Raw genomic sequence first — 12,853 nt, 5'->3', positions numbered from 1 at the left:
TGCGGGCAAGTCAGTTTCCCCTCCCTGTGCCTCAGGTAATCACAGCTGGGGAATCACCACTAACTCCCCCTTTGTAAGGCAGTCCAAGATCTGTAGCTGAAAAGCACCAGGAGTTATGACACCACAACTGTGAGTAACTACTTCACTCACTGCTAACACCAGAGGCTTTGCTTGAAGGTGGAATCCACATTGATTTCACACAAACTGCATGTGTGGACACACTGAGTTTACACTAGTTCTCAATTGATTTAAATAAGCCTGGTTAAGCCAAAACCCTGAGGTTTGCACTTGTTCACAGTCCAACTTCACCTCTTGGGTTCAGCAGGAGTCATTGTCTCAGGCAGGCACACCCCCACTAGGAAATGCACAAAAACACACAACAGTGCAGGGTGAGAAGCACCTGTGAACTGTGGCTGAGACTGGCTCAATTTCTATCAGTTTCCTATAAGATCTGGGGGCCTTCCCCACTCAACACCCTTGAACCATTCTGGTGGGGATTTTAAAACTGGAATCTGACCAGGACACGAGATCCAACGTCCCAACCATTGCAAAACGCAAACACCTCCAGCAGCCAGAACCGCGCTTCACCGACCAGGCGGGTGCCAACATTTTGAGGTGGAGGGTTTTAAATCAGAGAAGGGCCAGAGGGAGAGCCACAAGAAAGGGTTAGAAAAACCGGCCTCACAGGGATAGACTCAAGGAGCTGGATCTATGTAGGCTTAACAGAGACGCTCTGGGTCCGCAAGCTCAGTGAGCAAAACCACCCTACCCCAGCAGACCATCTTGATTACAACAATTTTGCGGCCCCACTGACATGGAATGGGCAGCCCCCTCGCTAGCCTGGGTTGCCCCCCGCTGTTCTCTGGCCTGTGTCTTACAGCAGCGCAGACTAGACAAGCCCAGGGGTCCGTCCAGCGTGGCATCCAAGCAGCTACCTCTCATCCCGGTGGTTGACACTGCTCTTCCAGACAGGACCCCTGGAGTGCGCCTACACTGCACCGTCAGTTGAAATAAGATATACAAATTTCAAAATAACCCGCTATTCCGAAACATCCCTTCCTCCTCGGGGAACGTGGTTTACAGGGATGTCAGAATAGCGAGTCCCAAATAAGAGGGCTTGCTGTGAAGACGCGGGATACTCTGGTATCCCAAAATAGCGCTGCAGTGTAGACGAAGCGCAGCTGGGCCTGGACAGCGCCCCTACTGGACATGCTGACAGCACTTCCTGCGGCACTGCTCACTCCACACTGGTCTCTCATCCCAGGGCCAGCCAAGCCTGATCCTCTGTTGCAAGATCTAACGAAATCATGATTGGGGGGGGGGGGGGGGGGGGTAGAGGAGACACTTGGCCTGCCAGCCTGGAGATCAGGATAGGACCGCTGCCCTAGCCTCCATGGGTCAGACCCTACATTCACATAAGCTGGAGTAGCTCCATCAAGTCGACAGACACTCGGACTGGCTGGAGATCTGAAGCCGTGTTTAAGGAAACTCGAACTTTCTGCGTACACAGGAAAAGGCAGTGTCTGGAGAACACAATCAAGCAGTTGGCTAAACAAAGCCCAGGCCGGCCTCCCAAGGGGCTGTGCACTTCCACAAATACAATGATGCCCGGAGATCAAAGCAGGGGAAACAGCCTAAAACTGATCCACTGCAGCCCAGCTAGGAAATAACATTTCGCTGCCACCAGGAGAGGGAGTCTGGACCAGAGATAAAGGGGCAGGAAACCCGCATTCAAGATTTCCCAAGGGAGATTGAGATGTTGGGTGCCCACCTGGGGATGCCCTGCAAGGGCTAGACTTTTGGAGAACTGATGCTTAGCACTTTTGAAGAGCCGGGGCCCGAGTTCTGATCGTCGTCCCCGCTAAGGACCCCTGACACCGCTCTGGCAGCGTAAGGGGGCTTCAAGCAGGTGCCCATGTGAGTCATTTACACAGTGTCCCTATTGGGGCTGAGAATCAGGCCCTATGTGCAGGGCTTCACCATTTTAAAAGGTCTTTGTATGCACGGCCTAGTGGCTAGACTTCTTGACTAGGATACCAAAGCCCAGGGTTCTAATCCCAGCTCTCTCACCAGGTGACCTTCAGCAGTCCCTTTACCATCTTCCCTCCCCCCCGTCTTACAGTTGGGGAAACTGAGGCACAGGAAAGGAAAGATCCTGCCTGCTGACGTAAAGCACTCGGAGCTGTATGGATGAAAAGCACCGGGGGTGGGGGATGTTGTATTTTCAGCTCCCAACAGAACGGGCAGGTAGGCACCACCACAATACAGATGGGGAAAAAAAGGGAACTGTTGCACCCCAAAGCCATAAAATTCAATGCAAAGACAGTCCCTCTCCACACAGCAGGAGAGGAGGAAGGACAGTGGAAAACACCACCTGCCACCCTGCCTCGGCCCATCTGCTGCGGCTGCTGCCAGCACTTCAGCCCACGTGGAAAGGGCACTATGGATTGGGAACGGCGAGGGGCGACGTGGGTTTTGTTGCCTCTGAGTGGGGCAGTCTCCTCTCTGGGTGCCTAGGAACACACAGGCCTCGCTGGCAGGGATTTGCACCTAGGCCTGACCGTGGCTGGCACCAGCCGCTTCGGCAGAAAAGTCAAGAATCCTGCAGCAGCTCAGCGATAACTTGCCTCTGGGGAACATTTCTTCCTCACCCTCTCAAAAGTTATTTTGTGCCCTGAAGCAGGAGGGTTTATAGCCCTACTTGCTTAGAGCCTCATGCCCACAGCATTCACAGTGGTCTCTTTCCCTTCTGTATGGAAGGGCTGACCCAGCTAGGGGAGAGCAAGCTGCAGTCCAGCCTGCTAGCAGCAGCAAAGGAACGCTGCACATGTCTCCGTTGCTACCACTGGGGCAGTTGGGGCTGGCAGATCCAGGGCAGAGCTAAGGCTTGTCCTACAAGCTGGGACTTACAATCGTGTCTCCAACCACGGCACTCGTCTGACTGCGCTCACACTGTCAGGCAACAGTGTTGCATGGTGATAGATGCAGACAGCTGCTGGGGGTGCATCGGCAGAGAGCAGACCTTCCCCTCCCTGTGCCATGGGGCTGGGATCCAGGGGCAGCGCAGGGGACGGTAACTCAGTTTCTCTTCCCATGGGTGACACCCTCCCCAAAGGGCGGCGAAAGTGGTTTACCCCAGAGCTGGCAGCTGCGTGCCAGACAGATGCTGCAGACACAAGGCCCCTGATTGAGTCCACGGCCGCGGCAGCTGTCGAGAGGCAGCAAGGGTGGGAACAGCTGCAACCGTGGGATCAGGATGGGATTCGGGCAACGGCCTCCCACCCGGCTGAAACCGAAGTCACAAGTTTCCCCCCCGGGTTTAACTCAGTTTGTATTTTACATCATGCCGCCATCTCAGACACTGGTGGCACAACCAGCAGAGCTGTCCCATCCATAGGATGGTTCAGTGCGATTGCCCCGGGTCCCGTGCGTTTGGGGGAGGGGGACCCGCTTCAGGGAGACATGGAGCTGGACCACGCTGAGGCTAGCGGCAGAGTGACCAGCTCCACCTCGCTGGCTTCCCAGTGCCAGTCAAGAGAGAAGGGGACAGGGACTTGGGGGTAAGGGGTGGAATGATGGGGTGGGGGCTGAGCAGGGGCAGGAAGACAGGCTGGAGGCTTGGGGAGTCCCAGAATAGGGAGGGGTATGGGGGGGTGTCCCCAGCCTCTCCCCCCTCCCCCCCAGAGATGGCCCTGTGTACAGACTTTTTTGTGCCGTAGGGTCTCGGAGAAGAGCCAATGGGAGCGGAGCCCTGTGGCCAATCCCAGCCTAGATACAGCTCCCTAGTCGCCTCTTCTCTTCCCACCCCGCACAGGTGGGTGTTGCCCCCATTAGGTCTGGTCCCTGAGGAGACAGCTGCACCAGTTGAACCATGGTGTGAACTGAAACTGACGACTGGGGAGCATGCAGGGGGAGTGGCTGCAGACGGCAGCCTCAGTGGGGACAGCTATCACCTGGCCAGATTCCCCCAAGAGCTGGCAGCCCTCCTCCTACTTGGCTGCACCCCTAACTGCAGCTTTGAGGACTGGGGGGCAGGCAAATCCGTCAGGGCTGTGGCTCTGTCTCCATGCATCACCGGGGAGGTACGTACAGACATACAGCACGCCCAAGGCGAGGAAGCCGGACAGACTCCACAGGAGGGAGACAGAACAACAGCCACTGCGGATTTAGCTGTTCTATTACCCGCCACTGGATCGCTGACCCCCGGGGCAGAGGGAGGAGAGATCTGCAAACATTCCTGCCCTGCTGCTCACTGCCACCCTGGGATGCAGCCCAGCTGCTCTTGCTTGGCACAGAGGTGCTAGTTCCCATTACGTGATCAGGGATCAGCAGCGCAGGGCGGCGGGGAGATGTTGGACTGGGAGCTGGACTTCTCGGCTCTGCCACTGACCTGCTCTGTGATCTTGGCAGAGTCACTTTCCTGCTTTGCACCTCCCCCGCTTTATCTGCCTCATCTCTTTAGTCCTCACCCTCTGGAGTGCGGGGAAAGCAGTGGCTTGATCTCAGGTGCTATCATCACCAGGATCTTCAAGGGATGGGATTTTCCAAAGGAGCCTTGAGGTGCTTGGCACCCATCTGCCTCTGAAATGCAAAGCCTCAGCTCAGACCCAGCAAAGCACACACATCCTACACCACGAGGGGATGGGGGGGGGGAATTGGATCCTGGGGCAGCAGGAAGGGCTCCACATGGCCTCCTTTAACTCAGTCAGGGTGGGACAGCGATGGGGCAGCTTGCTTTGCCGCTGCTCAGAGGGGACAGAAAGAGGGTGCCAACCTGGTGCCAGCTCGGATTTTGCTTCGGGAAGGAAAGAGAAGCCAGCTGCGAGGAGCCAGGTGGAAGCTACACCTGAAAGCTGAGCGGGGAGGGAATCCTCCCACCGGGTGAGTCAGCGCGGTATCCTCCGGGAAGATGTTCCAGCTCTTCCCCCGCACGCCCACCCGCCGGAGATCCCAACAGGAAATGAACAACGTTCCGTACATCTGGGATGCTCCACAGGCAGCCACAAGGGAATATCGACCGCGCACTGGCCTCCCCTCTACTATGCCCTGTGGGACCGCAGGGCGGGCGAACCTCAGGAACGCTGCACAAAGTCAGGTCACTACTGAGAGCGGAGCCTGGAAGTGGAAATATGGACTGACAGCACTGGGGGCCGGGCACAGGACAGACTCTGGAGCTCTGGGTCTTGGCAAGACTGACCGATCACCCCATGGATTCTCAGAGACAAGCCCAAATCTCTGATGGCTGCATCTTCCAAAACACCTGAGAGCTCGTTATCCTATTGGGGTAGGTACAGAACCCCACCGCAGTAGGCACTGTAGAAACAGAACTCCCAGACAGTCCTTGCCCCAAAGAGCTTCCAAACCATGAACAGGCCTCTTTCCAGGTACAACTGCAGTAACAAACACGAGGGCTGTATTTCCACCCCTCCCTCGCCATCTTCCAGCCCAACGCACTGCGGTTATGGCCCTCCACCTCAGTGGTGCAACGCAGCAGCTACACAGCAACACCCGGGGGAGCTTTCGGGCAGGCAGAAAGAAACGTCCACTAGAAACTTCAGGGCAGAGAAGGGAACGTCGGTGTCAGAGGAATGGAACAAGCTGCGCTAGAATGTGGCCAGGACTCTGGGACTGGCATCTTTTCTCTTGCACACGGGGCAGAGAGAGAGAGATCTTTAAAGATCACAATGGCAGGACCGAAGTTTTAACTTTTTTTTTTTAAATGCAAAGAGAACAAGATGCAAACACAAGCAAGCAGCAGGGCTGCATGCAACAGAAGCCTTGAGATCACTGTGACGAGCAGCAGTATTAAACTCCAAACTAGAGAGGTTAACATAGGCCCCCGGGATCCCAGCAGGCTGCAAAGAGAGCCGTGTGTGTCGCCATGTATGGGTTTTCCATGGTTATCTGCTTCCCTTCCTGGGCAAGCCCTAACCTTGGACTTGGGCAGCGTCAAACCTGCAGCAGCAGGAAGGAAGCAGGTGGGGCTGACACAAAGGCTAGCTGCCCCCATGGTATCAAAAGCACCCCCCACCCCCACATCAGAAAGGGACAGCGGAGAGCCAGACCATGGAGCCCTTGGACAACCCAACTGCATGCAGGGAACACGTCCTATTACAGGAGTGCGTCTCTGCACACAGTAGTTCAGATTCCATACTGCAAAAAAATCAATGCCCAAGCAGAACTCTGCCCTCAGACCTGGGTGCAGTCCTGCCCCTGAGCAGAGCAGGAGAGCAGATCAGACCATAGGATAGATGGTGGGACTCCCAAGTCACTATAGGTGGAACCTCTCTAATCCGGTACCCTCAGGACCTGACCGGTGCTGAACGAGAGAATTTGCCAGGTCACGGGAGGTCAGTATTGTGCAGCAGCATCACCAACACTCCCACTGCTTCCTGGGATCTTAGAAAACATTTAGGGGAACATTAGAGCTAAATAACAGCACAGAACCCTGAGACACAGGACTGGGGGCTGTAAACAAACTTTATGGAACCGTGGGAAACTTGGCCACACCCATGAGAAGTGGACGTCCGGTTAACTGAAATCATGTCGGACCATGGGTCTTGCCAGACCAGAGTGTGCCGGACTAAAGAGATTCAAATCTGTAGCACACCAACCATGCCAAACCCATTTCCCGCAAGCTGCACAATGGACAGATACTCCTGACCATCTTCCCCACCCCAAGAAAGGCCACCTGGCAGTGTGCCCTGTAAGCTGAGCGCTTAGGCAGCCTCCCAGGAGAGAGTCAAATGCCGCCCAGCTAATTAGTAGAACACCCAAAGCCGGCAGCATGTGTCTTCACTGGTGGTGCACATCCACACATGCCTCAATGCATGCAGCAAAATTTATTCTGCACAGGAATGAATTAACCGCCCTCCCAAAAAAAAAGGGAGGGGACATTGCTGCCCAGCTGTTAGCATCTCCGATCAAAGGGCTGCAGAGCTGGGCAAAGAGGGAAAGCAGAGACTAGTCCGTAGACCGAATTTTACAAGGATCCTTAAATAGCCTGATTAGGGACTCAACGGGAGAATCATGCTGGAAATCAAGACACTGGGAACACCCCTGGGAACTATGCCCATCCTCCCTCTCTAAGGTGTCATTCATATAAATCCTCCAAGAACACCTGCAGCAATGGTAGCTAGCGAACAATCACCTCCATTCCAGAGCATTCGCCAGACAGAAATTTCACACCATGCACTGCACAGCTCTTTGCAGCAGCTTATGGCTTCCTCCGATGTGGGTACTGACAACAGGATCAAGGCTGAAATACCCCTCCTCTCTACAGACAAGTCCTGAGCAGCTTTCGAAAATGGGACATCGGCTCTGAAGTCATGCGAGTGCTTTGAAAATTGCACCCAGCATCTACTGAGATCCGGAGGGTGAAGACACCCAGGACGGCTGGAATGAGGCATGAGAGGTGAACTTAAGGAAGAACACAGGCAGTTTTCCTGACAATCGACCTAACAGGGAGACCGTCCAGATGTGGAATGTTCCCCGAAGGGACGCAGTGATCGCTCTATTGCTCAGGGTCTTCACAACCAGCTGGGACTCACACATATTTATCTGGCTCCCAACACCAAAGTATCCCAGCACCTCAGCATCTTTCACGTATTTATTCCACCCCCTACTGGGCAAGGCTGAGCTGTTATCCCCACTGTACAGATGGGGAAACCGAGAAGTGGAGAGGCTAAGTGACTTGCCCAAGGTTGCACAGGGAATCTGGAGCAGAGCAGGGAACTGAACCCGGTCTCCCAAGTTCCAGACTAGCATCCTAACCACTAGGAAACACTTCCTTGGCTAAGAGAGCACGTTGTAGGGAAACAGTTCTGGCTGGAAGCTGGACAGAGAGCACTAAGCAGCACTTCCCTTTATGCTACACGGAGATAAAGCAGCACTTTTAAACTCAGCCAGGAAGAAACTTTGGCTCCAGAACGAAATCTCTGCTCCTACTCCTCCCTCCCCCCACACGCCGATGCGGAAAGGCATCATGTTAATGAGATACAACGAGGAGATGGAATTTCATTCTCTCTCCTAGCCACAGCTGGGACTTGCCTTACTGGCTGGTCCCGCGCACTCAGAGCTACCGGCTTTATTCATAAGCCATCCCAAACACGTTCTGCCGAGGCACTGATCCTTTCCAAACACAGGCCCACCCTCAACCACAAGGTCCCCTGCTCCTCCACGGCGCTCTTGTCCTGATCACGCACACAGGCCAATGCTGGAGGATTTGGAGAACAAATCCATTGCATGATCGTTGGACTAAACTTACAGGACAGTGTCATCAGTCAAGGGGTCAGACCCCTTGGCTGGCGTAGATCAGTTTCATGCCAGTGCCGCCAGCTGAGCCGTGTCTACACGAGCAGCGCTGCACTGGAGTACCACTCTGGCAAAGTATTCTTAGTGTGGACACAGCTGGACCACATCTTTAGCACTGTAACAATCTAGCCAAACATCCCCTCCCTTGAGCGGAAAGTTACCCGGGACGGAGGAGCAGCTTGGCCAGAATTACCTCGTCCTACACTGGATGCTTGTGCCGGCACAGACCTGTGCCTCAGGGATCGCCCGCCATTCCTTGACAGACACAGTTGTGCGGCCAGATGGCTGCAGTGCAGGAAAAGGATGTTGCTCAGGCAAACTCCAGCAGACAACCTCACTGGTAGAGCAAAGATCGTCCCATCCCACTGACTTTCTGCACCTTGCCCCTTTCCCGCAGGGAAGATCAATAGAAAACTAACTGAGCAGATGCAGGGAACCTCCCCCAACGATTCCCAATTAGGAGCGATTCTGGCATGAAGAACAGCGCTGGGTCTCCAATAGGCAGAGAGCACGTGACATTCGATTGCCCAGGCAAGGCAATGAACTGGATGAGTTAGTACATCAAACCTTCCTAGAGCAGGGACTCTCAAATGCCCCTGCACCGCAACCCCCTTCTGACCACAAACAGTCCTCCACAGTCCCCAGGGAAGGGACCAAAACCTAAGCCTGCCCTGGGGAAGAAAGGGGGGCAAAACCTGAGCCCCACTGCTCCAGGCAGGGGGCCCAAAGCTGATCCCTAAGCCAGCCCTGGTGACCCCATTCAAAGGGGGGGTGGTCGCGACCCACTTTGGGGTTCCAACCCACAGTTAAGAGAACCGTGGTCCTACAGCCACAGCAGGACTGGGTTGGCTACTCCATACGCAAGATGGGAATGTTACCGCGCTTATCCATTACGTGCCCTAAAATCTCTCCCCATCCTGTCGCAGCGAACACCATGGATTTCTTGCACAAGCAACACACTTTTCTACAGGATGCACGGGACTGGAAGAGCCCCCCCAAGGTGGCACAATCCTGCATCCAGCTATAGGTGGGCACACAAAAATGTCTTCTCTGCCACTAACACCCATCTTTTGGTTCCCCGCTCCCCCATGCCGCCACCTTCCCGCCAGCAGCATCGTGCCCTGGCTAGGAGGGTTTTGCTCTCTCCAGAGTGAAACCTGTTTTCCCTGAGCCAGAAGCGGATTGCGATGCAGTGGGATGGTGAGGAGACCGCAATGGAGGGGGAGTGGGGGTTGAGATAGAGACTAGAGAAGCCAGGGGTGGGGAGGAACGAGGGAGAAGCATAGGAATGGGAGGAAAGAGTAAAGGGGCAGACGGTGGAGATGGTGAAGCTCAATATGAGGAGAGACACAGGGGAGCTGGAGTTGGGAGGAGAAGGGGACGAATGAAGCAGACACACGGAGTAAAAGGGGGAAGTAGAACAGCAAGATGGACAAGGGGAGGAGATAAGAGCAGGTGGGTCTCAGAGGAGGAGCATGTGGCAGGTGCGGGTGGAGGGACTGGGCTGGAGAACAAGCAGCGCGCCAATGCAGGGCTACTCACTGGGGCAGATGAGCGCCTCCTTGGCCGTGATGCTCTTGTTGCAGGCGAAGCACATGGTCATGCCCGAGACGGTGATGGTGGTGAAGAGGTGCCCGTTGGTGTAGCGGGCGTCCTTCTCCTTCCCGTCCTTCTCCCGTTCCTTCATCTTCTCTTTGTTCTGTTTGCCGACAGAGAGGGAGGGGGATTAAAGATACAGCTTCCCAGCAGGGATCCCCGCCCGCTCCACCCGGACCAGCCTACAAACATCTCACCCAGGACGCCCTCTGTACAGGGCGCGCCTTCCCGACAGCCCCTCTCTCCGACACTCGCTTCGCGTTCCAGCTCATAGCTCTGCCCGAGGGGAGCCAGGTCGTAAACCTGGCCCGTGCACCAGCAAGATCAGCTGATGCAGCAAACAGATGTGCCTCTTGAGAGCCAAGTGGACGTCTGTGGAGCCCCCCTGGGGGAGGGGCAATATTGGGTGTCCAAACCCCAGCTGGTGTCACGCCCAGCAGGATGGTGGGCACAGGGGAGCTGGAAAAGCCACCAGCTAGATCTACTGGAAAGCTGCAGTACAGTAATCCGAGGAGGGAGAAAGTGCACAGAGGAGAATGGGAGAAGACACCCAGTTATTTCAAATCTCCTGTACTTCCCCGGCCCCAATAACCATGACAACCGAGTGTCTGCTTCAGAAAAACACCTTCCACCCCCAGCATTGAAGCTTACTGCCACAGAGCAGCATAGAACCAGCTGCAAAAGATCAGCTCCCGGGAGCACATGCACTCCACTCCCCTGCAGAGTGGACCGGCTAAGCCACCCGGTCTGAAATGGGGCAGGACGCTCCACAAGAAAGGACCGCAAACAGCCACCAGCTAGTCCTCGTCAGGCTTCGGAGCGGTACCTGGTACCTTTCCGCTCCTGAAATGCGGCCACCTCTGGGGTGGAGGAGAGAAGCCAATCGTGACTCAGGGTGAATGGACATTGTGAGGCGGGCTAGCCCTTGCTATTGAATGGGTCGCACTTTATCTGCCCAATGGAGGGCTGAGCTGACTCCATGAAGCAGCATTTCAAACCCGATGCTTATGCCTCCGAGCTGGCTGTCAAACCCTTCCATTACTGCAGTAGGTCGGATCACAAAAACTGTGTGTGACAACACTGGGCAGCACTGATTGGCCGCAGGAGAGCCAAAGAGAACCACAGGGCCTGTCTGGGTCCCTTAGCTCCACTAAAAACAAAAACAACCCCCAAACAATCCTCCTTTATGCGAATTGTAACACAGACCTGGTTCTTCTCTACCATGCTGAGGACTCTCAGTCCCCGAGATAACCAGTGGCCAAGCTGGGCACAAAATCCTAGAGTCTTGAGTCCTAATTCTCTGCTTTAGCCACTAGGCCACACTCCCTCCCCAGAGCTAGGAACAGACCCAGTTCTTCTGCAGCTGAATGTTCAAGCACAGACTTACAGTTTTTCACTCCTACACACTGGAGTGTGTGGAATGAATTTAGTGATTTTGCTCTTATCTGGTAACGTTTGGGTTTATTTTAATTGATCCAGGAGTCTCTGCCCTTCCCGCACACACTGCCCTGCCCCCCACCCCGGCATTCACCCGTGTGGCCTTGAGGTTTGAAGAACACAAACTCTATGAAGATTGGAAGCCATTATGGGGTAGGGAACCTAGCTTTGTCACTAGACAAGGTATGGGCAGCTGGTTGTCATGGCATCCTTTCAGAAAGGGGAAGTGAACCGGTCACTTCCTGTTGCAAAGTTCTGAGTAATCTGCGTCCCGGCTATTTCTGACCAAGTCAGCTCTGCATCACGTATCTTGGTGACAGAAACCAGACGGTTCGCCCTCCCCCTCCCCAGGAGCTACACATTATTTGTATCGCAGAAACACCAAGCCTCCAGTGAGATCTGGCCCCTATGGTGCTAGGTGCTATACGGGCTCGTGGCAAGAGACAATCCAAGAGGTTGAGTTTAAAGAGGCAAGGCAGAAAAGGGAAACTGAGGTGCAGACAGGGGAAGTGACTTGCCCAAGGCTGCCCCTCAGGTCAGTGGCAGAGACAGGAACAGAAACCAGGTCTTTTCACTTGGAACTTAGTGCACTAACCTAAACTATACTGCCTCCTTTGTCTTACCGATCCAGCCAATGCTGGTCTCTGTCGTCACTAATCTCTCTCTAATTTAGATACCGAACTAGGCGGGGAACTTCTTTCATGTATCCATAAGTTGCCCCACACCCCTACAGTCCTCCATAGAAGAGAAGGGAGATTTTGCTTGTATAGAATACCTTTCGCTCAAGGATCTCAAAGCACTTAGGGTATGTCTACACTACATGGCTCCGTCGACAGAGCCCTGTAGTGTAGACATACCCTTAGAAACACTGATCAGAAAGCTGGGTGACAAATCAAGACTCTACGCAGAACAGAATCTCAAGCAGCCTTGGGCTAAGGCTCTGTGGGGTTGCAGGCTCCGCATGGGGGATCCCACTTAATTGGTTAACTGGTTAAATATAACGTTTAATGGATTAACTGATTAAATGGGACTAGTTAAAATGGGACTTTATCCAAATCCCTAACCTTTCCTTTTTCTAAGCTCTTCAAGTGTCAGCCTGTGCCTCCAAAGGGTCCCAAGCAGGAGCTCTGGACAGCCCCATAGCCTGGATCAAAGTCCCAACTCCGGCAAGAACTTCCGGGACTGATCCCTCAGGATTGCGGAGGGGTGACCCAGTTTGTCAACCTGTGTGAACACCTGGAGGGACCATCTGATCTGAGCCCTGGCCTAGCGCTGCCCAGAAATCCACACTCCGCTTCAGCGTAGTGCTGCCAAGGACGGGAGTTTGTATCACCCCTGCAGCGACCAGCCTTCCCCATTGTCTCTCCTGGTTCTACAGTGCATGGCTAATCAGCTGGGCGGCATCCGAATCTTTCCTGGGGGGCCACCCAACTGCTCAGCTTCCAGGGAACACTGCTGCCAAGTGCATTTTGCACCAAAGGCAACTGGCTTAATACAGAGCAGGGAT

General features: G+C 54.6%; 1 protein-coding gene across 7 annotated transcripts in view; it reads right to left on the bottom strand.

Annotated features, from left to right (window-relative positions):
* ARHGEF2 (Rho/Rac guanine nucleotide exchange factor 2) overlaps positions 1-12,853 on the bottom strand; it is a 152,575-nt gene that overhangs the window by 30,730 nt on the left and 108,992 nt on the right. For all 7 annotated transcript variants that reach the window (XM_075907439.1, XM_075907442.1, XM_075907438.1 and 4 more), the window contains one exon: positions 9,856-10,012. In XM_075907439.1, coding sequence (XP_075763554.1) covers positions 9,856-10,012 — 157 coding nt within the window. The remainder of the gene's footprint in view (positions 1-9,855; positions 10,013-12,853) is intronic.

The sequence above is a fragment of the Pelodiscus sinensis genome, chromosome 24, assembly GCF_049634645.1.
Source record: "Pelodiscus sinensis isolate JC-2024 chromosome 24, ASM4963464v1, whole genome shotgun sequence".
Taxonomy (NCBI): domain Eukaryota; kingdom Metazoa; phylum Chordata; order Testudines; family Trionychidae; genus Pelodiscus; species Pelodiscus sinensis.
Note: the sequence above shows the minus strand (reverse complement) of the source record. Positions and strands in the feature narration are given on the sequence as shown.